General features: G+C 35.8%; 1 protein-coding gene across 2 annotated transcripts in view; it reads right to left on the reverse strand.

The window, feature by feature from the left end:
• Nucleotides 1-2,894: 2,894 nt before the first annotated feature.
• NAALAD2 (N-acetylated alpha-linked acidic dipeptidase 2) overlaps nucleotides 2,895-23,608 on the reverse strand; it is a 45,542-nt gene continuing 24,828 nt past the window's right edge. The window contains exons 9-19 of one of the 2 annotated variants that reach the window (XM_070425879.1): nucleotides 21,180-21,265; nucleotides 20,780-20,899; nucleotides 20,595-20,677; nucleotides 18,401-18,464; nucleotides 17,434-17,501; nucleotides 15,098-15,189; nucleotides 13,863-13,953; nucleotides 12,216-12,480; nucleotides 10,056-10,137; nucleotides 9,813-9,905; nucleotides 2,895-4,093 (exon numbers count right to left, since the gene is read on the reverse strand). In XM_070425879.1, the coding sequence (XP_070281980.1) occupies nucleotides 3,904-4,093; nucleotides 9,813-9,905; nucleotides 10,056-10,137; nucleotides 12,216-12,480; nucleotides 13,863-13,953; nucleotides 15,098-15,189; nucleotides 17,434-17,501; nucleotides 18,401-18,464; nucleotides 20,595-20,677; nucleotides 20,780-20,899; nucleotides 21,180-21,265 (1,234 nt within the window). In that variant the 3' untranslated portion in view covers nucleotides 2,895-3,903. Of the gene's footprint in view, nucleotides 4,094-9,170; nucleotides 9,265-9,812; nucleotides 9,906-10,055; nucleotides 10,138-12,215; nucleotides 12,481-13,862; nucleotides 13,954-15,097; nucleotides 15,190-17,433; nucleotides 17,502-18,400; nucleotides 18,465-20,594; nucleotides 20,678-20,779; nucleotides 20,900-21,179; nucleotides 21,266-23,608 lie in introns of those variants that run through there. The other variant, XM_070425880.1, reaches the window with a different exon arrangement.

Here is a 23,608-nt window from a genome sequence, read left to right on the forward strand (position 1 = left end):
GGGTCTCTAGTCAAAAGCAGTTGAAAAAAAATTTTTTTCCATTGCCATTCTTATAGTGATATGTATTTTGTGTGTAACTCATAGATGGGAATTCATATGTACATGTTAGATAAGATGTAATGAAAAAACATCAACTTATCTTTGTTTTTGCCATTAATATGAATTAATTTAGAGTGCAACATAAGAAACATAGAAGATTGTAAACCTAGGGACAGATAGCGATGGATCATTTGCATTTTTTGCTTTTGTCTTCTAGGCCAGGTCAGTGGTTATCAAAATATCAGGTCTAGATCAGTAGTATCAGCATCTTAGAATCTGTGACAAATGCTAATTTTTTTCCTTACCATCAGACCTACTGAATCAAAACCAGGGTGATGTCCCAAAAATTTGCAGTATATTTTGTGTTTCATTGTGACATACAATAAAGTTTGAAAAACACTAGCAGCATGAGTCTAATTAGGTTTGCTTTTATTTTTTTTTACTTTATCAACTTACATATTTTGTTATTAACCTCTTATCAGATAATATAGTTTACAGAAGTATTTTTTCTCCCATTTTGTAGGTTGCCTTTTAAATGTTTCTTTTACTGTGCAAAAGTTTTAAATTTTATTGTAGTCCCATTTGTTGGTTTTTCCTTACATTATTTGTGCTTTAGTTGTCAAATCTAATAAATTCTTGCCAATACCCATGCTAAGAAACTGCTTCTCTACGTTTTTTTCTAGGAGTTTTATAGTATCAGGTCTTATGTTTAAGTCTTTGATTAATTTTGAATTTTTGTGTGTGGTGTAAGATAGGGATCCGATTTCATTACTCTGCATGAGTTTATCCAGTTTTCCCGGGACAATTTTCCCAAAGTACTGTTTCCCCATGGGATGCTTTTGCTCCCTTGTCAAATATTAGTTGACCATATAAGCAGGGATTAGTTCTGAACTGTACTCTATTACGTTTGTCTGTGTCTATTTTTCTCGCTAGTTACAGTGATGGCGAACCTATGACATGCATGTCAGAGGTGACACGCGAACTCATTTTTTTGGTTGATTTTTCCTTGTTAAATGGCATTTAAATATATAAAATAAATATCAAAAATATAAATCTTTGTTTTACTATGGTTGCAAAGATCAAAAAATTTCTATATGTGACACGGCACCAGAGTTAGGGTTTTTCAAAATGCTGACACGCCAAGCTCAAAAGGTTCGCCATCACTGTGCTAGTACCATACTGTTTTTTATTGCTATAGCTTTGTCACACACAAAGTGTGGTACCTCCAGCTTCGATATTTCTCAGGATTGGTTTGGCTATTTGGGGTCTTTGGGGGTTCCATACAAATTTAACGATTGTTTTTTTTTCTATTTGGTGAAGAATGCCATTGGTATTTTGATGGGGGATTCCATCGAATATGTAGATGACTTTGGGTTGTATGACATTATAGTAGCGTTCTTCCAGTCCATAAGCATGGGATATCTATGCAAATTTTTGATTTTGTTCAGCAAAGTTATGTAGTTTTCTTTATAAAGACTTTTCACTTTCTTGGTTGAGTTTAGTCCTAGGTATTTTATTGTTTTTTGATGTTGTGAATAGGATCGTTTTATTTCTTTTTCACATGTTTCATCTTTAGTGTATTGAGATGAAACTGATTTCTGTATGTTGATTTTGTATTTAGTAATTTTATTAAAATTATTTTCAGTCTTTTGGTTGAGATAATCTGTGTTTAAAATCTCATCATATGTGAATAATGACAGGTTTACTTCTTCCTTTTCTATTTAGATGCCTTTTATTTCAATGTATTGCCTAACTGCTATAGCTAGTACTTCCGATGCTATATTGAATCAGGGTAGTGGGAGTGGGCATCCTTGTCCTGTTCTTGATGTTAGAGAAAAAGCTATGTTTTTTTTCTCCATTGAGTGTTATGTTAGCTCATTTTTGGCCTTTATTGTGTTGAAGTGTTTCATCCATATGCAATTTCCAGAGGGTTTTAATCATTTCAAAAATGTTACATTTTGTCAAATGCTTTTTGCATCTGTTCAGATAGGCGATGTTTATCCTTCATTTTATTAATATATGGTGTTACATTTATTGATTTGCATATGTAAAACCATTTGGCATTACAGGGATAAATCCCATTTGGTCATGGTGTATAATCCTTTTTATTTGTTCACGAATTTGGTTTGCTGATATTTTGTTGAAAATTCTTATATCTCTATCCATCAGGGATATTGATCTATACTGTTTTTATGATATTCTCAGTACTGCCCTCAATAAGTTTGGAAGTATTTCCTCTTCCTCAAATTTTTTGAAGAGTTTGAGAAGGATTGGTATTAATTCTTTGCATGTTTGGTAGACTTCACCAGGAAGCCGTCTCTCCTGGAGTTTTCTGTGGGGGGAGGTTTTTGATTGCTCATTCAGTCTCTTTGCCCATTTGTAGGCTGTTCAGGTTTTCTATTTTTTTGGGATTCAGTATTGCTAGGTTGTGTTTCTAGAATTTTATTCATCTCTTCTAGGTTATCTAATTAGCATATAATTTTTCATAATAGTCTTTTATGGTCCTGTGTATTGTGTAGAATCAATTGTGTCTTTTCATTTCTAATTTTAAGTCTTGCTAGAGACTCATCAACTTTTTTCTTTACAATGAATCAGCTTTTCGTTTCATTGATCCTTTGTATTTTTTTTCTGATCCCTATTTCATTCATTTCCACTCTGATCGTTATTTCCTTCCTTCTGCTAACTTTGAGGTTAATTTTTTATTTTTTCTAGTTCCTTGAGATATAAAATTAGATTGTTGAGATCTCTGATTTCTTAAAAAATATATTTTATTGATTTTTTACAGAGAGGGAGAGAAATAGAAAGTTAGAAACATCGATGAGAGAGAAACATCGATCAGCTGCCTCCTGCACACCTCCTACTGGTGATGTGCCCACAACCAAGGTACATGCCCTTGACTGGAATCGAACCTGGAACCTTTCAGTCTGCAGGCCGATGCTCTATCCACTGAGCCAAACCGGTTAGGGCTCTCTGATTTCTTAATAAATGCATTTATCACTTTTAACTTTGTTTTAGGAACTACTTTTGCTGAATCCCATTATTTTTTATGTTATTGTGGGAAATCAGTGAGATACCCTCTGGTAATATTGAGATATTTAGGAAATGTTTATCCCTAAACTAAGTACTCCCACTGTTTGATTGTTTTGTTGGTTAGCAAGCAAAGGTACCAGGGGAATTTTCTCTTGCAGTCAAACTTTGAGTGGTCACTTCTTATTGTAGTTAGTGTGCCTGCCTATAAGGGCTTTTTAAATTTTTATTCTCAACTCTTTTTGGCTAATTGAACATCCAAGCTTGTTGAAGCTTTAGTCAATTTACCCATAATTCTGGGTCAGTAGTCTCTGCATAAAAGTTTACTGGTGCTGATATAGTTTTATTTAGAGGAGGCAAAAGATTTGTGGCAACAATTTTTTTTTTACCTATCATACTTATTCAGTAGAGGTGAAGCTATTTAAAGTATATTTAATTTTTCTCTTTAGTAAATACCTAGAAGTGGAATTTTAGAGTCATAACGTAAGTAAGTATATGTTTAACTTATAAGAAACTGACAATATTGTTTTTCAAAAGTGGTTATACCATTTTAAATTTCTACCAGACTGTCTGAGAGTTCAAGTTCCATGCCATTTTTTATTTTAAGGAATATTCAGTTATTTTGTCTCTTTCTGCCGCATGAGTGGAGTTTTTTGTTTTATTTTGTTAATAACACACATGATGAAGTTATGCATTTTTAAAGAACCTGAACACACTTTGCAGATGAACAAGGTGGAAGTCTAAAATCAAATATGACATGAAAAGAAAGATGAAACACGGATTTTATCCTCAGACTTCCAGTAATACTTTTAATGGATGGCCACTTGGCTGACCTTACTATACCACTTCTTTCAGTGTTTCTGCTGCTGCTTGAATTGTAAAGGCTGCAATAGAAATGTGTTTCTTTACTTCTCTCCAGGCTGAACGTGGGTCTGCTTTATTTTCAATATCAAACATAGCATCATAGATCCCAGGAAATGATTCTCCAGCATATTTGTTGTGCCTACTTGGAGCAAAGATGATGTGCCTATTAGGAAAAAAAAAATAAGACAGGTTGAGCTGAAAACTATACAAATATATCGTATATGCCTTTTTAAAAATGTTCCCTTTTGTTAGATCACACATTAAGTAATCTTTCTCTCCTGGCATTCACTATTATTACTCCAAAATGAAGACATATAATTGATTTGAGATACTTATGTAACAGTATAATTTTAAGCAAAGAAAGGAGCTAAGATCTGTCTCGTAAATCATACCATGTTACCAACCCATATGGTTGGAATGGAACTAAGTTAAGTTTGTGCATTAGTTATCTAACTGCCTAGACTGCCACAGTGTAGAAGGTGTGTTTTATGGGTATATTTAGTGAGACAGAGAGGAGATCGAAAACAGTAATTTATCTTTGTGTTGCCCATTTTAGAGTTTTAACAAGAATGACAGTTGTTCCCAGTACTCTTTAGCCATTAAAAAGCAATACTGAAGAAGCTTGTTATTCCCAAAATATCATAGATGGTAAGGATAATGAAGGCCATTCTACAAAGATAAAACTATTATATATGGGTTGCCCGCAAAGATAGTTAAGTTCTCATATGAAGGAAAGTTTTGCAATAGATTTCCAACTTCATCTCAGTAGCTCAAGCTACATATTTAATAAAAGTTTCATCAGAAATTCTGTCCACTAAAATCCGAGGTTCTTTAAACTATATGAGAATACCGTATGAAAAAATAGGGAACTGTATTAAGTCAGTGTTAATGATCAAAGATAAATTTATAAGGTTAATTACTTAGATTTCCAAAAGTACATCAGGTTTTATCACTCTTGGCTTTTAAGTCTTGCTATGGTTTCAAATGGCTCTTGTTTACTAAAGTGAGTATAAGTGCTACACTGTAAGCATTGACATAGTGACCTATATACAAGTTGAGGTATTAGAAATAGGGTCATAGATAGTCCTCAGTATACTTACCCTCTTCTGGAGAATTGTGAAGGGAGAGTGTAGTAAAACATCATTGACAGAGGAATCAAACCTTGTTTGAATCATTGACCTGGCATCTAATACCTCTGTTGTCTTTGGCAAATTATCTAACTTCTCTAAACTTGCCCCATAGGTGTAAAGATTTACTCTTAGCAACTTTCAAATATGCAATACAGTATTTTTAACTACAGTCATCATGCTGTACATTACAGTCCCATGACTTAAGTTGGTAAGTGCGAGTTTGTAACTTTTGACCACCTTCACCCATATGGCACATCCCCCACCCTCTGACAACCACCAATCTGTTCTCTGTATCTACGAGCTTGTTTGTGTGTGTGTGTTGTTTTGTTTTAATTCAATATATATGTGAGATCATATGGTATGATCTGTGTCTGATGTATTTCTGTTCTATTGATTTGTGTGTGTGTGTTTTTCTGCCAATGCCATTCTGTTTTGATTGCTGTATCTGTGTAGTATGGTTTGATATCAGGGTGTGTGACACATCTTTGTTCTTTTTTCTTAGGATTGCTTTGGCTATGCGGGGTCTTTTGGTCCCATACAAATTGAGCACTTTTTGTTCTATTTCTATGAAAAAATGCCCTTGGGGTTTTGATAAATATTGCATTCATTTTGTATATTGCTTTAGGGAATATGGACATTTTAAGATGCTAAATCTTCCCATCCATGAGCATGAACTATTTATTTGAGTCATCTTTAATTTCCTTCAATATTTTATAGTTTTCATTGTACAAGTCTTTTACCTCCATTCTTAAATTTATTCCTAGTGTTTTGTTTATTGCAGCTATAAATTGGATTGTTTTCTTCATTTCTACTAGTTCATTGTTTGTACATAGAAACACAAGCTTTTGTATATTGATTTTTTTTTTTTTACCCTGCAGTGTTAATGAATTTATTAGTCCTAACAGGTTTTGGTAGTCTTCAGGATTTTCTATAGTATGTTGAAGAATAAAAGTGGCGTGAATGGCCATCTTTGTCTTATTCCTGAAAAGCTTTCAGCTTTTCACCACTCAGTATATGATAGCAGGCTTGTTTATACATAGCCTTTTATTATGTTGAGAGTTTTTATCCTAAATGGATGTTGAATTTTGTGAAATCCTTTTTCTGCATCTATTGAGATATGACGTTTATCCTTTTAATGTGGTGTATCACATTGATTTGCATATAGTAAACCACCCTGATATCGCTGGAATAAATACTACTTGATCGCGGTGTGTAATTCTTTGGCCGTACTTTCGAATTTCATTTCCTAATTATTTTGCTGAGAATTTTTGTACCTATGTTCGTCAGGTTTATTAGCCTCTAATTTTGTTTTCTTCTGATGTCCTTGTCTGGTTTTGGTGTCAGGATAGTGCTGAATTCATAAAATGAGTTTGAAAAGATTGATATGTATTTGATTTCTAGATTGGCCTATTGTTCAGTAGCATGTTTTTTAATCTCCACATATTTGTGAACTTTCCAGTTTTCTCTTGTAATTGATTTCTAGTGTCATACCACTGTGGTTGGGAAATTTGCTTGATATGATTTTAGATGTGTAAAACTTGTTTTGTGGCCTAATATATATCTATCTATCCTTAAGAATGTTGAAAAAAAAAATGTTGTATGTACACTTAAGAAAAATGTTTTCTGTTGCTTTTGGCTGGAATATTTTATATATATCACTTAAGGCTGATTTTATCTGTTAATCTATCCACCCAAGTATGGTCTTGAAATCTCCAATTTACATATATATAGGTGCTCCTATATTGAGTGCATGCATATATATATATTTAGTTGTTATTTATTCTTGAAGTCATCTTGGCTGATATAAGTAGAGCTACTCTGTTTCCTTTTGGTTTCCACGTGTATGGTGTATCTTTTTCCATAAGTTTCAGTTTGTGTGAGTCCTTCTCAAGTGAGTCTTTTGATTGGAAAGTTCACTGTTTAAAGTAAATATTGGTATGCACTCATTGCTATTGTTTTGCTGGCTGTTATCAGTTCTCTGTTGCTTCTCTTGTGGTTTGATGACTATTGATATGCTTAGCTTTCTTTCTCATTATCATTGTGTATATACTGTAGGTTTTGCTTTGTGACTGCCATGAAGCTAACATACAATAATTTATACTTTTATAAAAATGTATTTACTCTCCCACCAAACACAGATTTTATGGGGTTTTTTGTTTTATCCTCGTCCAAGGATATGTTTGATTTTGAGAGAGAAAAAATCGATGTTAGTTGCCTCCCACACATGCCTGACCGGGGATCAAATCCGCAACCTTTTGGTGTGTGGGACGGCGCTCAAATCAACTGAGCCATTCATTATGTTTTTGATGTCATATTTTACTATTTTCATGTGTAAAAATGGGCCACGAGACACATAAGAGACTCTGGAGCACGGAAGAAAAGCATAAAGACAGCATCAGCCATCCAGCATGTTTGATATGGTTTACAGTTAACCCTTAGATGTATGTTTAGTTGGAAACCTACCCCTCAGGCTGTAGTTGATAAACTTATAGGCCTCTTTCACTGCAAGACTGTGCTTCTGGGCCTCATGCAGTGAGGGTGGGAGCTATTTAACACATTGCGTACCACATAGAAATCTCTAAGACATACGCCAGGGACCGCACGTTTTTGGGCAAACTGCACGCTGTTTAAATCATAACTACCGGTCATAATGCACTTTAGGTGGTGTTTTTCAATAATTATTTTTATTTACAAAAACAATTAAAGTTCCTAGTACTTTTTTAACATATGGTACTGCGTAAAACATTTTCCTCTATGAAGAGGGACCAAACAAAATTTATGTAAGTATCTAGATTCGCTCCTTTTTCCATGGGCGGCACAAACTGCAGGCTCTCGTAGGAAATTTTTTCTTTCCACTCACTGGAATACACGTAGGTTCATGCTGCTTCATATCACCTGACAACCTTTTGGGTGGATCTTTACAAGGTGCTCTCCTTGCACCCCCAGGGGAAGGGCTGGACAGATTTGTCTCTGGTTCCCGAGAGCCTTCATTATTGTCATCCGTTATCCAGTCTCTCGCCAGATAGCAGAAACTCTTTATACTTCATTTTTGCTTATGGATTGAGGACATTGTACACTCTAAATGAATTGGCAGCGAGATGACCCTGTCCTTTCATTAGTCCAAGGCTTGAACCTGGCCAAAACACTGTAACCGCGCCCCACAGTGGACAAGACAGTGTGTTGACATCTAAGGTCCATAACAGATGGCGCGCAAAACACGAGAAAACTCCTGAGCGGTACGCAATGTGTTAAGAACTCCTTCTCCATTCGTTACAGTCCTGTGGGACCTGCCAGCATAAGCCCCACTAGCAGATCAGAGCCAGGCAAGGTAGAGTTGCCCCTGGGCAGTAGCTACACAAATTGTGGTGCCAGACAAAGGGTATACCCTCCTTTCTGGGAGAAACCACTAAGCTGGAGTGAGGCAGAAGGAGAGCACAAATATTGCTTCCACCTGCTTCCATCCCTGAGAGCAACTCCATATGCTTTCTCAGAAAGGCTGGGGTGTGTAGTAACTTGTAGGTGGTGACCTCTAGAACCAAACCTTTGAGGCTGTTCCCTGGGCAGCAGCTATAAAAACCAGGACACGAAATACTGGTGCTTTGCAGCTCCAGAGAGGGAGAGCTTAAACATGATGCCTGCCAGGAAGAGGAGGAAAAATGGCACCTATCATTTCGAATCAGAAAATCCATATTCTAGTTAACAACACATATGTAAGTGACTTCCAGGGTGTTTTCATCTGAATTAAGATGGTGAAAACTATTCTATAAGGCTGTTTATCATTAAATAACATGTTCACTATGTTGCCTTTCTTACAAATATTAGGATTAGTATTAACATTTGACTAATCCTAATAAACACAGGATTTTCAAGTCTAGCTTTTCTACATACTAAGTATAACTTGGGCAAATTATTCTTTAAGCTTCAGGTTCCCCCGAGTAAATGGAGATTAAGTTGCTTTCACCCCCATAGGCTTGCAGATTTAAGGTATATAGAGGATAGCTCAGAGATACTCGGTAAATGGCTGCTATTTTTATAAAATCATAAATAATATGAACTTAATGTTTGATACCAATGAAATATCCATTAGTTAAGTGTTTACAATATATCATTTTAATCCTTTGCCTGTTATTAGTTATAAGCAAAAATTCTAGGTGGAAAAAGAGGCAATTCCTTCAGGGGAAACATGAGAGCCATCTTCAAAAACCTAAAATGTTAAATACAAATAAATCTAGATTTAATCTATTTGATTTTGGAGAACAGAATCAAAGGGGGAAATTTATAGGAAAAACTTCAAGAGGTAATAAGCACCCCATCTATCATCAGAAGATTCAAATAGCAGCTGGATGTCTAGATACAGGCACACCTTGGAGACTTTGCAAGTTCAATTCCAAACCACCACAGTAAAGAGAGCTTTGCAGTCTTTTTTATAAATTGAAGGCAAAACCCTCTACCAGCAAAAAGGGCAACATGTGTGAAGCTCAATACAATGAGGTTTGCCTGTATCTGAGATCCTATAGAAAAGATTTCTGCAGAATATTTAACCATATGAGTTATGAGATCCCCTTTGTTACGAAGAGTTCTTTTTTTAACTATCATGATTTACATCTACAGCAGAGCAATAAACAACATGAAATTATACTGTTTTGCATAAACTTTTTCATGTTCCTCTCAATACACGTATTTACCTTCCACTCACATGATGGCAATAGTTGAAAGCAGTGTCCTTTAATGGAACACCTGCTCTTTCCTTACCTGTAGAACTTCCTCCCAGGTAAACCAAGGGGATCGATGAATGCTCTTTCCAGGAGCATCAGCTGGTCATTCACAATTCTCACTGCCATGGGACTTGGAGAACAAGAAACAGATCATTACACTCCTACCAGGAAGCCATATTTAAAAATATTAAATAAGGATAAGGCTGACCATAATTTAAGTAGCAGTGATTTAGCGCTGAATGCTTTAAAATAGCAGGGCAACTTTACATTGGAAACTTACTTGTTAAGGTCCACTTCTGTAAGTCTTCTGTGGAAATCTGAAGCAGCCTCTGAGAAGTTTTGTACAGCAGAAAATAAGGCGTCTTTCCAAAGAAAAGCAAGAGGGAAATAAGTATAAGCACTTCATCTTTCAGAGGTTCGCTTTCCTGCCCTCCCATTCCAGGTTGAGATGACTGAATAATATTGAAACCATTTTTATACCGAGCCTCTGGCAGAGTCATGGAAATTGTTTAAAGTATTGTGACAAAGAAAGTGTCAGACAGAAAATGGCTAAATTGGTTCTTAAGAAAATAACTTTCAAGAATCTAGGGCATATGTAATTCACACTGCTACTAAGGACAGTAAGCCCTCACTTCACATCATTGATAGGTACTGTAACTTTAAGCAAGGCAACATATAATGAAACCAGTTTTACCATAGGCTAATTGATATAAACTAGACTTAAGGTCCACAGGCATTTATCTGTTTTAATGAAACAACATTATTAGAGGACCTACTGGGTAGTACATTCAGTTTAAGTATATTCAATACAAAAAACAAGGTTTATTTAGCCCTAGATATTCTATAAACTTACATTTTTGTTGCTGTTTTAAGCCACATATAAATCTAATAGATATTATAGGCACTAAGGACAAAGGGTTGAAATTTCGAAAGAAGCATAGAAATCAAGATAGATGAGAACTGAAATGTGTTGCTGGGATTTAGTGACAGGTGAATAAAACTTTTGCAAGAGCAATTTCACTACAATAGTAGGAACATGAAGACAATGCAGTGGTTTGGTTAATGGGAGGTAAAGAACTGGAGGTGGGGAGTGTAAATCATCCATTTCTTTTATTAAGACATTTGAGGGACTTTTTTTTTTTTTTTCCTGGTACTAAATGAAAAATTTTGATTGTGAGGTAGGGCACATCAGGAGAGGAAATGTTTTTAAGATAGAAAAGATTATAATGTTTGACATTGATAAAGAATCACTAATATGAGATGGAAAATTTGGAAATATGGGGAGGAGGTATTAAGGACTAGGTCCTAGCTGTATGGTTTCTCTTATCAATTTGACTTATACAAATTCATAAAAGATGATTTGCCAAGAGGAAATCCGGGCATTTAGAACTGGATGCTGGATAACCATAGACCTATGGATATCCATCTTGCTGTAGGCCCTGCTATGTCTATATTTTATCTCTGTTATGTCTAAACACAGTTTTCTGTCTTTGCTTCATTTATTTCTAGATCTTAGTACCTGCTGCTCATCAGAACTTTCTGAAGAATACTAATTCTTATGTAGTAATATTCAAAAGTCATTACTGACCTTTCTGCTCCTATGGCAGTACTTTCTGTTATCTTTATAATAACTCGTCCCTTGCATTTTGTCTTCTTCCCCACATGAGACTTTAAGCTCTGAGGACAATGACTGTCTTAAACATCCATATGTAGTCCAGGAAATAACAATACTTGGTACACGATAGGCATTCAGTACAAATTTAATGATTACATTATATACTCATATATACTCTCAGAATAATAAACCAGTAATAATAGGTAACATTTATGAGCATTAAGTGTCAGTCACCATTGTTTCTGTGTCAACTGAATCTCCACAGCAATCTTGGAAACATCGTATATTGTTTTACCATTTCACTCATAAGAAAATTGACAACACACAGAGGGCTCAAGTAACCTTCCCAAGGTCACACAGTGAATAAATAGTAGAGCCAAGATATGAACCACACCAATGCTACTACACTGTTTCATCCATGTTTTGTAGAACAGCAACCACAAAATGGCCAGATGGACAATGAAAGAATGCTTAAAACTGTAAAAAAATAAAATAAATAAAATCCTCCATGTATACAAGCATTAAAAGACATATGCAGGAATAATTATGTAGTGGAATTGGTTTTCTCTACTTTCCAATATTTGTGTGATGGTGTACTGCATCTATATATTAGTCTTATAACAGGGAAAGCCCAACATTTGTAGCACTAACTTGAGCAAAATGGATTCAGCCTATAAGTACCAAATTAAATCAGTCTTTACTAGATGTTAAATTTTTTTTTCTGGAAGCCACAACTAATAAGTGAGGCAGGGATAAATTCTAGGATGATACAAAATATCTTAAACCTCTTACAGATTATAGAATACCTGCTCAGTCATTTCTTACCAAATGATACTCCATGGTCTTTCAATTGTTGGCCGTGTTTCTTGGATAAATTGTAGATACTTGTTGCATAGTTTTTCAAAGCTTTTGCATAGTCTTGAATATTGAAAGGAATGATTTGAGAGTCTGCAAGCTCGTAAACCAGTGCGCCTCGTAATTGAGCCACAGAGAGCTGTTTTTTAAACGTAGGGTCATAAAAATTTTCTACCAATTCAAACGTCTCATAAATTGTATGGTATACCGGGTAGCTGCTGTACTTATCTGTTTTCTAAAGAAAGGTTGGGGTGGGGAGGGGGGGGAGACCAAGTACAAACATTATATATTCAAATTGATTGCAGAAAATCCAGCTATATGGCACTCTGAGTTTTATTGCAATGGAGCAAAAAAGTTACCATTCATTATATAATTCATGTAATCTTCATTCAAAATACTGCTTGGAAATTCTCCTTACTGTATTTCTGATAAGATTAAGGAGTTCATATCCAGTTGCAAAGAAGCACACTTGACAGTTGGGAATGAAAGGTCCTGGGCAGTTTAAGCTCCTTCCCTGTCCCCACAAACAGTGCATAACCAAATGCCATTTACCCTGTGTAAGTATTACCACTATAAAAACAGCTCATGGTGGTATTCTGTGTAAATATTTGTTTTATTTCTTACGTCTTCCTTAACTTTAGTTTTTACGTATCTTCACTGCTATCAGGCTGTCATTTTCACTGCTTTCAGTTATCACTAAAAGGAATATCCTTCTGTCTAGTTGGTTTTTAATCTGCATTGTCTTAGTAACTAGGTAACATTGTTCAGAATGATGACAGAGTATAAAAATGAAAGGGCCATGAAAGAGGTAAAGTATTAATGAGTATCACTATACAAATGTATGCCTTTGAGTTATTCTACTTCATTCTTAGTTGTATTCTATATAAGCAAGATATTATCTTGCAAATATGTTTTGAAAATTATTAAAATCTGACAAATCTACTCAGCTCCTGCCAATTTGCAAAGCTACACATTGCTTTAAAGCTACACATTGCTTTTCTTCACTCTAAGATTCAGTGTGATTTGTAATAATTTATAACATAGGCAAGCAAACATGCTTTATTTTGGCATATCTAAGTACTTGCGTATCATCAATGTGTTTGAATGGCGATCATGCAAACCAGGATCAAGTTAAAAATTAAAAGAAACCTGTTTTGTTGCCTATTCAAGAGCTTGGACGCAAATGACAGGCAGTATGGGAATGTGAAGAGAGGCTTGTAACAAAGAATCTTAGCCACATTCCCTGTAACAGAAATGTTCTCCACCGGCACATTTTCTCCAGGAAAAGCACATCAAAACCTACCGGACTAGGAGCGTGAGATTTTCCAACAACGCCTGTGTCAGGAAAAGGATGTGAACTACTACTTAACACTGATCACTAGCTAAGTCCCTGACATTATTCGATCAACTACTATAGCATTGAATAACTGCCAATGAAAATCACAAAACCACCCAAATTACTATCTAATCCATTTGCAAAGGGGCCTGCAGTCTGTCTATCCCTGAAATTCTTTACAGGCCACATGTCCACCCAGTGCCTGTACCAAACAGTGAAATGACAGAATTCTTAAAAAGGATGTGGATGAGGTACTATGTATCCAAAATAAAATGGCTTACCCTATTCTTAGTGTAACGGGCTCTGCCTGACGCAATGCCAAGTCTCTGAAAATAAGCTTCAAAATCGCTTCCAGATCCCAGCTTGTTGATTCTAGATGTAGAATATAAATACATAGACATACAGAGAGAGAATGCATAAATAATACGAAGTTAAATAGATGGGGCAGTGAATCCCATCCCAAGAATAGAAGGAATTTAATGGCACATTTATAGAATTTAGGAAAAGGTATACCACCCCAAGACACTTTGGTGCTATCTGCTGGATATTGGTGTGATAAATATAAATCTGCATTGACCACAACCAGAGCTTAGCAATGCCACCAAAGACGGCAATCTAGTGACTGCTGTCTTCCATATTTTCTGCATTTATGGTATTTGTTTAGAGGGGAAAATAAGATGGTTCCTGCCCTCCAGAATTATGGACTAATCAGAAAATGGCAATGAGGAAGTCTAATTACAGTATATTTCTTTGCATATAATTAAGAAACCACTATGCATATACATATGTATTACATTTAATAATGTAATCACATGGAAAACTAGTCATAATAGAACAGAATATAAAATTACATATGCATGAAGAACCTAACTATATACTTCTTCTAAATCTAAATGTTTTTTTTTCTATTTAAGTATGTGAAACATTTATAATGGAAACACATTTACTTTCACAGATGTATTTGGAATATGGAATGAAGCCATAAACCACATCATCTGCTTTTAGAAATAGCATTGAAGTAGAAAATATAAAATGAATTCAGGAAAACTGCTGTATGACTGAGATGAACTAAGAAATACATTAATACTTAAAGTCTAAGTTGGTTAACAGGTATGATTAACAATTTGGTAGTTACTGATAATGCCCATTAATAAATTTAGAAACTAATAATCCATCATTTGTTTTTAACTTCATCTTTATCATTTGAAGTTATAATGTTAAGTATTCAATACATGTCTAAATGAAATTTTGTATAAGAATGCAAAATAATGCTTAATAATGGAGCAAAATAATCTTGACTAAAATCTTGTGAAACTAGATCGCTGCTCTACTGTGGGTTAAAAGACTTGGCTGTTCTGGCTGATCAGCATATCAAAGGCCGCACAGAGAAATCCTGTAGGATTGTCTTGACGGATTGTTGGTGAGGCACCTGCGCATTGCATGCCTGGGGAAAACAAGGGGCACGGGGAATTCATAATCTATCCTGTGGCAGAAAATGTACAAACAAGTAACTTACCTAGGAAGGTTTGTATTTTCAGAGGAAGGGTCCTTTTCCAACCAGCTTTCATAAAGAGATTTACCCTGAAAACCATCATCGGGGCTGGAGATCTGGAAAGAAATACTGGGAATTAGAAGCAGAAGCAACTAAATTTATGCCAACATAAAACCACATGTTAACATCAACTTCTAACTATATGTATGCTGATGTAGAAAAATATCCAGCCCAAATTCTTGTTTATGATGCCTGCCTATTGGTAATTTTGCCTAATAACTAGGATAAAGTTTTCTGCTTATTTTAGTAAATTTTTACATAGAGGTTCGTATTTTTAATAAATGTCATTTGGCAATTTAAATTCCTTTTAATAGGAAGTACTGGGGGAGGGAATTAGATATAATATTTACTTTAGAGTAAATTGTTTTTGTCTGGGAAGAATTGCAAGAGTCCTTGGGCAAACAGATCTAGGTTATGAAGCTGAGCTTGAAACTGTCACTATAAACCTTAGTTTTGTCACCAACCCTGGTGGTGGGTGAAGAGGAATGTTCTTTTAGAAAGTCTGATTATATTTTAGTAAAGCTGGGATTTGATATGTCTACATAACCTCAGATTTCTATGTGGGAATATTAATAACCTCTGTGTATACATAAACATTTTTATTACCCTCATTAAAAGAATACTTACAAACTTATATTTTGCTTTTCTTTGCTCTCAGAAAAAGCAGGGGCATGTGTTGGAAGAATGTGTTTGTGGAGTCTAACATCTAACCATCTCTATATTATCTATCACACGTTTTGGTTGAAGTTTGTTCATTTATAACTGCTTTGTTCGAAAATGGACCCAAGGCAGACCCTACTTATCAGCTCAGACACCTTTGGTGTCTTGCTTTAAACCCTAATTTTCTTACCTGCGGAAATGGGGTGAATGGTGCCCATCTCAACTTAATCATCTCTGCTGTCTTCTCTGGCCTTTATACAGAGTTTGTTATTCCCTCATCACCACATAGGAGGTCTTCAGCATACAATCGAGTTACTGCACAGAGTCATCCCCTCCCTGCTAGCGTGTTGCAGGAAAGTTCTGCTCATTTTCAGACAACTGCCTGGGATCTACTCAGCTCCTGCCAATTTGCAATAGCTGAGGTCCTGCTCCAGTTCCTACAATCTGCTTGGGTCAATTTCCCTGCAAAATTCTCTATTGTCTGGAATCAAGTCATCTCCATGTCACACTAACCAGAGCCCTGTCGGTTGGGCACCTGGGATCAAATTTTTCTGTCTCAGCTATATGCACTGCCATAGTTGCTGTCCCTCCTCCATTGCATGGACACCTTGTCCCATTTCTTCTATCAGACGGAGGCTCTTCTCTTAAGCTCAGCCCGGCCAGTGTAGCTCAGTGGTTGAGCATCAACCTATGAACCAGGAGATCATGGTTCTGTTCCTGGTCAAGGCCCAGGTTGTGGGCTCAATCCCCAATAAGGGGCGTGCAGGAATATGTTTCTCCTCCTCCTCCAAAATCAAAAAACATATTTTAAAATGGGTTGGGGGAAGCTCAGCCTCCCCCACCACCTTACCTTATAACACACACTAGAGGTTGATAAGCTTGTAATCATCTGCTTACAGGAGAATAAAAGAGTCCTTTTTCTACTGAGTTTTGGTAGATTTGTCATTGCTCCATTTCTTACCATCTTCCCACAACAAACTTTGTGCTTAGGTCATACTGAGCTACCTCCGGGTCAGGAAGTATGTTCTTTCATCCACATCTTTTGAGAGATCTGTGTCCTCTGTTTAAGCCTTCTCCCTCACCTTCACATCCTTCCGTTCTACAGCCTAAGCATTAATTATTCTGTAAACATCCCCTGTTGCTTCCCAACTTCCCCAGCTACCTTGGGACTTTAGGTTCTCTTCCGTAACTGTTCTTCATTGTATAGAGTATCCAATATTCCAGGGAACTGTAATTCCTCATTTATGGGTCTGTATCCTCTCTAGATTACAAAGTATTTGGATTCAGTGACCTTGTCATTTTATCATTGTTGCTGCTATAATTTATTTTATGGGACCTGGTAACTAGTAACCACTCAATAAATATTTGTTGAATGAATGAGCAGCCAAGGCAATCTCTGAACCAAGGCTTTTCCATTCCAGCTCAGTGGACACAATACAAACTTATTAGAACAGAGACACTAGCAATACTGTCATAATTGTAATGTCACATAGTGTATTAGAGATCTTTGTTCTGACTTATTATTTATACAAATCAGCTACGTCTGTCACCAGTTTAAAAATAAGTACAGCTAGTTAAGAAAAAAAAACTTATTCGCTGTTCCATTCATCAAAAAACATAAGACAGATCTACTTGTATACCTCTTTTGTCAGTTTATACACCAATTGGTAAAGAAGGGGTGTACAGTCAACTCTGAGAGTATAATTGCCTGAAAAATAAAGCAGAGCATTTTAATACTTTCCAATGAAATTCCAATCTATATTTAATTTTAACTTTATTTTCTAATTATAACTATATAACAAATTTCAATGGGATCACTCCCTGGGCATTAAAAATAGGGTGGAGCCCTGGCCAGATGGTTGATTAGAGCATTGTCCTGATATGCCAAGGTTGTGGGTTCAATCCCCAGGCAGGGCACAAAAAATCAACCAATGAATTAATAAATAAGCGGAACAAATTGATCTCTCTCTCTCTCATGCCCCCCTTCTTTCTAAAAACCAATAAAAAAATTTAGGCTGGAAATAGTTCTTCAGGAGCAAGAGAGACTGCAGTGCACTCTTCACAGAAGGTATAAGTGGACTTTGGTGGCTAGGACAGCAGCTCCCATGTCGTAAGGGTCATTAGTGCAGTGTCTCTTAGAGGGTGTTTAGTGGGGAAAATATATATAATGGTAAGGCTACAGCATTCATTCAATTAGTATATAGCAAGACATTAGACAACAGCATGTTTAGAGAGAGTGGAAGAGAGGGATAGAGACAGAGAAACTCGATGTGAGAAGGGCACATTGATTGGGTTGCCTCCCACATGCGCCCCGACCAGAGCTGGGGATAGAACCTGCAACCAATGTACATGCCCTTGACCAGAGTCAAACCCTCAACCCTTCAGTCTGTGGGCCAACGCTCTAGCCACCGAGCCAAACCAGCTAGGACCAGAAAGTATTTCTGTGTGAAATATTCTGTAAACCACTTCTTCTAAAATATTTTAGCCAAATTCTTTTAATACCTCCATAGGAAGGACATAGTTAATACTGGAGTTTTAAACACGAATCCAAATGGTAAATATTCTAAAGAAATTAGGCTTGATAGCTTAGTTATACATTAAATGTACCTTCAATCGATGAATCTGAGTTGACATAAGCGATGCTTCTCTCCTGGAGTATTTTTGCATTCTCCTAAAATTGAAGCAAAGTTGTCACTTAATCCATAGTATTACAATTGTGGGGATGGAGACAAAATAAACAAGTATAAAAGTAGTCTGCAAATACTTTATGAATCAAATACCTATGCCTTTGACCATAATTTCTAAAAAATGCTGATAACTGGTTGGTTGACAACAACATAAATGAAATTAAAACAAGTAAGAAAAAGATTATGCTGCTGTAGATATTTATTTACAGCAATAGAGGCAGCCCCAGAGAAAAGGTACTTTCAAAGTGTGGTTCTTTGATTCCCTAAACCAGACAGACTATGAAATGATGAGGCTCCCAGATTCTGGGCCCCACCCCAGACCTAAGAATTGCTGAAAGCAAGGCCTGGAAATCTGTATTTTCCAAAAGGTGCCCTGGCAATCCTTACATGCACTGAAGTTTGAGATCCACTAATAATGGATACCCACATAAATGTATCATTTAAAGTGAAAAATAAGTACAAAAAAATTGAAAATTTCATTTATTTTTTAAAGATAATTAGAAAATATGATGAACAAAAGAGAGAGAGAAAGAGAAAGGCAGGACAAAACTAGAGGGAGAAAAGGAAGGACCTTTAGGACAAACACAAGACTGTTTCTGACTTTCTCCCTCTCCACACCCCCCCAAGAAAGATTAAGTAGAGAAGATGAATGTCACACACAGATGGGAATATGCGAGAGCACCCTTTACTTCTCTCTCACTGCCTTACTTATAAGAACTTATTATAATAAAAAACATTTAAAGCTGTGAGGGGTTACGGCACAAATGAGGACTGCCACTTCTCTGCACTGCCCACACAGGCCACACGATAGTTACCTCTGCTATGGGTAAATATAGGGTTGGAGTTTCCATTATAACAGAGTTAAATTAGAAATAAGGAAGATTTTTTAATTAAATAAAGTATGCTGTTGAATATGATGAAAAATATGGTAGAAAACTAGAAACTGTTGAAATTGTCTTTTGACCAAGTATTTAAATTAATGCAAAGCATAGTATTTTATATCTTAGAGTTCTCTGATCTTTATTTTAAGCTGCTAAAATTATAGAGACATGTATTTATGTATACATATATTCACATGACATTACATGTTTCTAAATGTAAATGACCTTAATAAAATTTGATTAATCTAAATAGTCAACTTTCAAAAAAGCATGTTTGTAAAAGCAATGTAATAATAAAACTTTGTGATATAAAAATGAGTCAAAAGGATAAGTGTTAGACTGGTAACTGTGTGTGTGATTTTACCCCCATACTGATTTGATTCATATTAGTTTAAAGTAAAGTTAAGAGAAAGTGAGTCAGGAGGAAAGCATTTTAAGAACTAGAGCCAATGTCAAGAAATGTTTGACATGTTTCAAACAACCCTATGAAATCTGGACTTATAAAAATACCTGGACTTATAAAAGATACACAAAGGAAAGCAGAGGGAGAGTAAGTGCTTATATAGTGCACATGCCTTTATAAGAATTGTGAGCTTACCTTGTACATTTAAGAACTTAGTTACTTGACAGAGAGGCTAAGGGGAAAAAATGAAAGAAGGTGGCCTAGGAGAGACACTAAAGGATAAAGCATTAAGAGCCAGTCACAAATGGCAATCATATCCAAAGAAAAAATAAATCTCAGAAATTCTAACGTAAGGCAGTTAACTAAAGTAATTCTACGTACAAAATTACCACATATTCAACCATCTGGCACTTCTGTGAACAGTAAAATATACACATGGTTGCAATTTTATATGGAGTCTGTACATGTGAAATTATAATAAAAGTCAAGACATCTTAATAGAACCTCTTGTTTTCTTAGAAGAATTCCAAGAAAACATCAAACACTTGAAAAGTTACTCTAGGGATCTGTATGAGTTTTTAGATAAGTCAATTCACTTGTCAGAAACAGCTCACTAGTTTTGACTATTTTCTGAACCTAAGAGATTTTAAGAGGTTATTCTGTCTTGCCAAACTGATGTGAAAGTAAAAACAAACTCTAGTTCTTAAGTTCTCTTGAGACTTTCGACTTTCTCCAAATTAAAACCATATTCGGCAGTGGAATCTATTTGTGGACATCCTGAGGCACAGATACTTGTTCCCGGTTGACCAAGAAAATAAGAACTTGTTTACCTCAGCCCATTCTGTGGATCCCAGAAGTCCAAATTCTTCTGCATCCCAGCTGGCAAAAATGATAGTTCTCCGAGGTCTCCATCCTGTAATCATTGTTAACACACACAGTTAGGCACACCTGCCTAGAATGAAGGAGAAGCGGTGCGTCACCTTTAGTCCTCACCCACCAAAGAAACATCACTTACCTCTACTCCTCAGTTTTCCAAAACTCTGAGCAATTTCTTGTAAAGCAGCAGTGCCAGTGGTTGGGTCAATACCTCCAAACACCCAGGAATCCCGATGACCTCCCAGAATAACATACCTGTCTGGAAAAGAATGTGTTCAAAAGAACTACAACTTCGAATGCATTATAAATAGTTGTAATTGACGTGTTTTTTAAATTAAATTTCCTCTTGCTTGAGTTTCCTACATAGGAAAACATTAACGCTACAAGAGAGAGTCTTATTTTAGATTAGTACAAATATTTTTTCAAATGTAGTTGTTTTATATCAGCCAAAGAAAACATCAAATGTTGAGTAAAATGATCTTCTCTCACTCTTTTAATGTTTATAAAAACAAAGTGCTTTTAAAAATTCTCAGACTCACCGGGTTCCACAGATCCTCTGATAGTTCCGATTACATTGTAAATCCTTGTAATTTTATTGTTATTATGAACATGCATTTTAACCTTCCTAGAATTTCAAAAGGAATAAATTACTTCACATAGAGCATTATCTCTAAAAGCTTTCTTTCAACATTTAATTATGAAACATATCAGAAGTACAGAAAACTCTATAATTATAATAGTTCAATGAATTGCCATATAGCCACCACCTAAATTAAATAATGGTTAATATTGCTGAACTATTTGCAAGTTGCAGACATCATGACATTTTACTCCTAACTACTTACGCATGCACCTTACAGTAAGATTTTAAAAACTCAATATTTTGCCCTAACTGGTTTGGCTCAATGGATAGAGTGTCAGCCTGTAGACTGAAAGGTCCCAGATTCGATTCCGGCCAAGGGCATGTACCTTGGTTGTGGGCACATCCCCAGTAGGAGGTGTGCAGGAGGCAGCTGATAGATGTTTCTCTCTCATCGATGTTTCTAACTCTCTATCCCTCTCTCTTCCTCTGTAAAAAATCAATAAAATATATTTTTTAAACAACCCTCAATATTTTATATTCTTCCTATAACTATATTGACATTTAAATAAAATTCAAAGTAGTCTATTATTCAAAATGTTTTGGGTATTCATTCTAAAATGTTAAGTATAGGCTACTTAATTACAAACAGAAGGAATACAGCCATTATGTATTTAAGGACAAGTAAGTCTTCTTACATGTGTCTTTGTATTTACATTAATTTCTGCTCTTTAATAGTTTTCTTCAAGATGATTGAAGTAGTGTATCAGTTAAAGAGCTGGCACAGTGCTGCCAGTAAGAAGCATGACAAACTCTGATTAAATGGAAATTGGGGAAGTGCCTATTAATATGTACAAGACAACCATACAATGAAACTCCCAGGCCATCACTGTTGATTCTGATTTGGGGAAATCTTTTAAATATTTATTCATGAATTATAATCAACTTAATTAGAATTCAAGGGAAAATACAAGCAATCAAAGACAAGGGAGAAATACATTCACATTTCATGAATCAAAAACGACATGGGAAATGCTGAGTCTTTTTCATAAGGGAACAAAATTTACCTATAGAGGGGTGCGGGGTGGGGGGAGTGGAGATCCCAGCAGTTTCTAATTTGTGGTTTATTTTTTAATGGAAGAACTAACAAGCTGTCAAAACCTATAAATTGTTAAGTGCAGATTCAGCTTTTTTCCCTTCAAAAGTATATTGCGCTTCTGACTGCATATTTAATTTATGTACAATATTCAACTAAAATGCTTTTGGGGAAAACTGATCAATGGTTGATGTTTTCTTTTGTGTGTTTTTGTTTTTTTCATTTTAAGACATCAAGTAAAAGATTTATTTTTGCTGATAAAAATGAATAGCAAAGCCCTTGCTGGTTTGGCTCAGTGGATAAAACATTGGCCTGGTGACTGAAGGGTCCCAGGTTTGATTCCGATCAAGTGCACATGCCCTGGTTGTGGGCTCCATCCCCAGTAGGGGGTGTGCAGGAGGCAGCCAAGCAATGATTCTTATCATTGATGTTTCTATCTCTCCCCCTCTGAAATCAATAAAATATAGATATTTTTAAAATAGCGGGGGGGGGGGGGGGGGGCAGAAACATGTTTCAAGGTGTTTCTAAACATATGAGCCTAAAATCTATTAGTTAGAAACCCAAATTCATTGATATTATGTCACTAAATGAATTTAAAGAAAGTCAACAGTGAGGAATGGGGAAAAAATCTGTTATATTTAATTAGAAAAATTTATTTTAATGAACATGAACAGAGGCTATCTGCTCAGATTCTCAAAAGAGCTCGTCCACATCTTTAATTTTTATGTCTTTCTAATGTTTAGTACCACTGACTCCAAATGCCTAAACATCCACATGCTTTTCCTGTTATCACTTCAAACTCATCATGTTCTAAATCAACTGAACTCTAGCATGTAGGCTCCACAGAGCAGGAATTTTTGCCTGTTTTATTTACTGCTGAATTCCCAGTACCCAGAATGGTGCGTGGGGTATAGAAAATGCTCAGTAACTATTTGTGAAATTTGCGGCCGGCATGGTTCCCTGAGCATCAACCTATAAACCAGGAGGTCATGGTTTGATTCCTGGTCAGGGAATATGCCTGGGTTGCTGCTTGGACCCTAGTAGGGGCCATGCAGGAGGCAGCCAATCACTGATACTCTCTCATCATTGATGTTTCTATCTCTCCCTCTTCCTCTTTGAAATCAATAAAAAAATATATTTTAAAAAATACTTTTTTTTAATACACTCCTGTAAGGAAAAATTAAGACCTCAGTTCATCCATCAGAGTTACCTTTGACTATTATTGTCCTTAGACAATTTTACAGCTCTGTAGAGACAGAAATTAACTTACAGAAACATGACTGTAATGCAGA

This window comes from Myotis yumanensis, unplaced genomic scaffold (assembly GCF_028538775.1).
Source record: "Myotis yumanensis isolate MYYU_CA2020_CCGP unplaced genomic scaffold, mMyoYum1.0.hap1 SCAF_10, whole genome shotgun sequence".
In the NCBI taxonomy this organism is placed as follows: Eukaryota; Metazoa; Chordata; class Mammalia; order Chiroptera; family Vespertilionidae; genus Myotis; species Myotis yumanensis.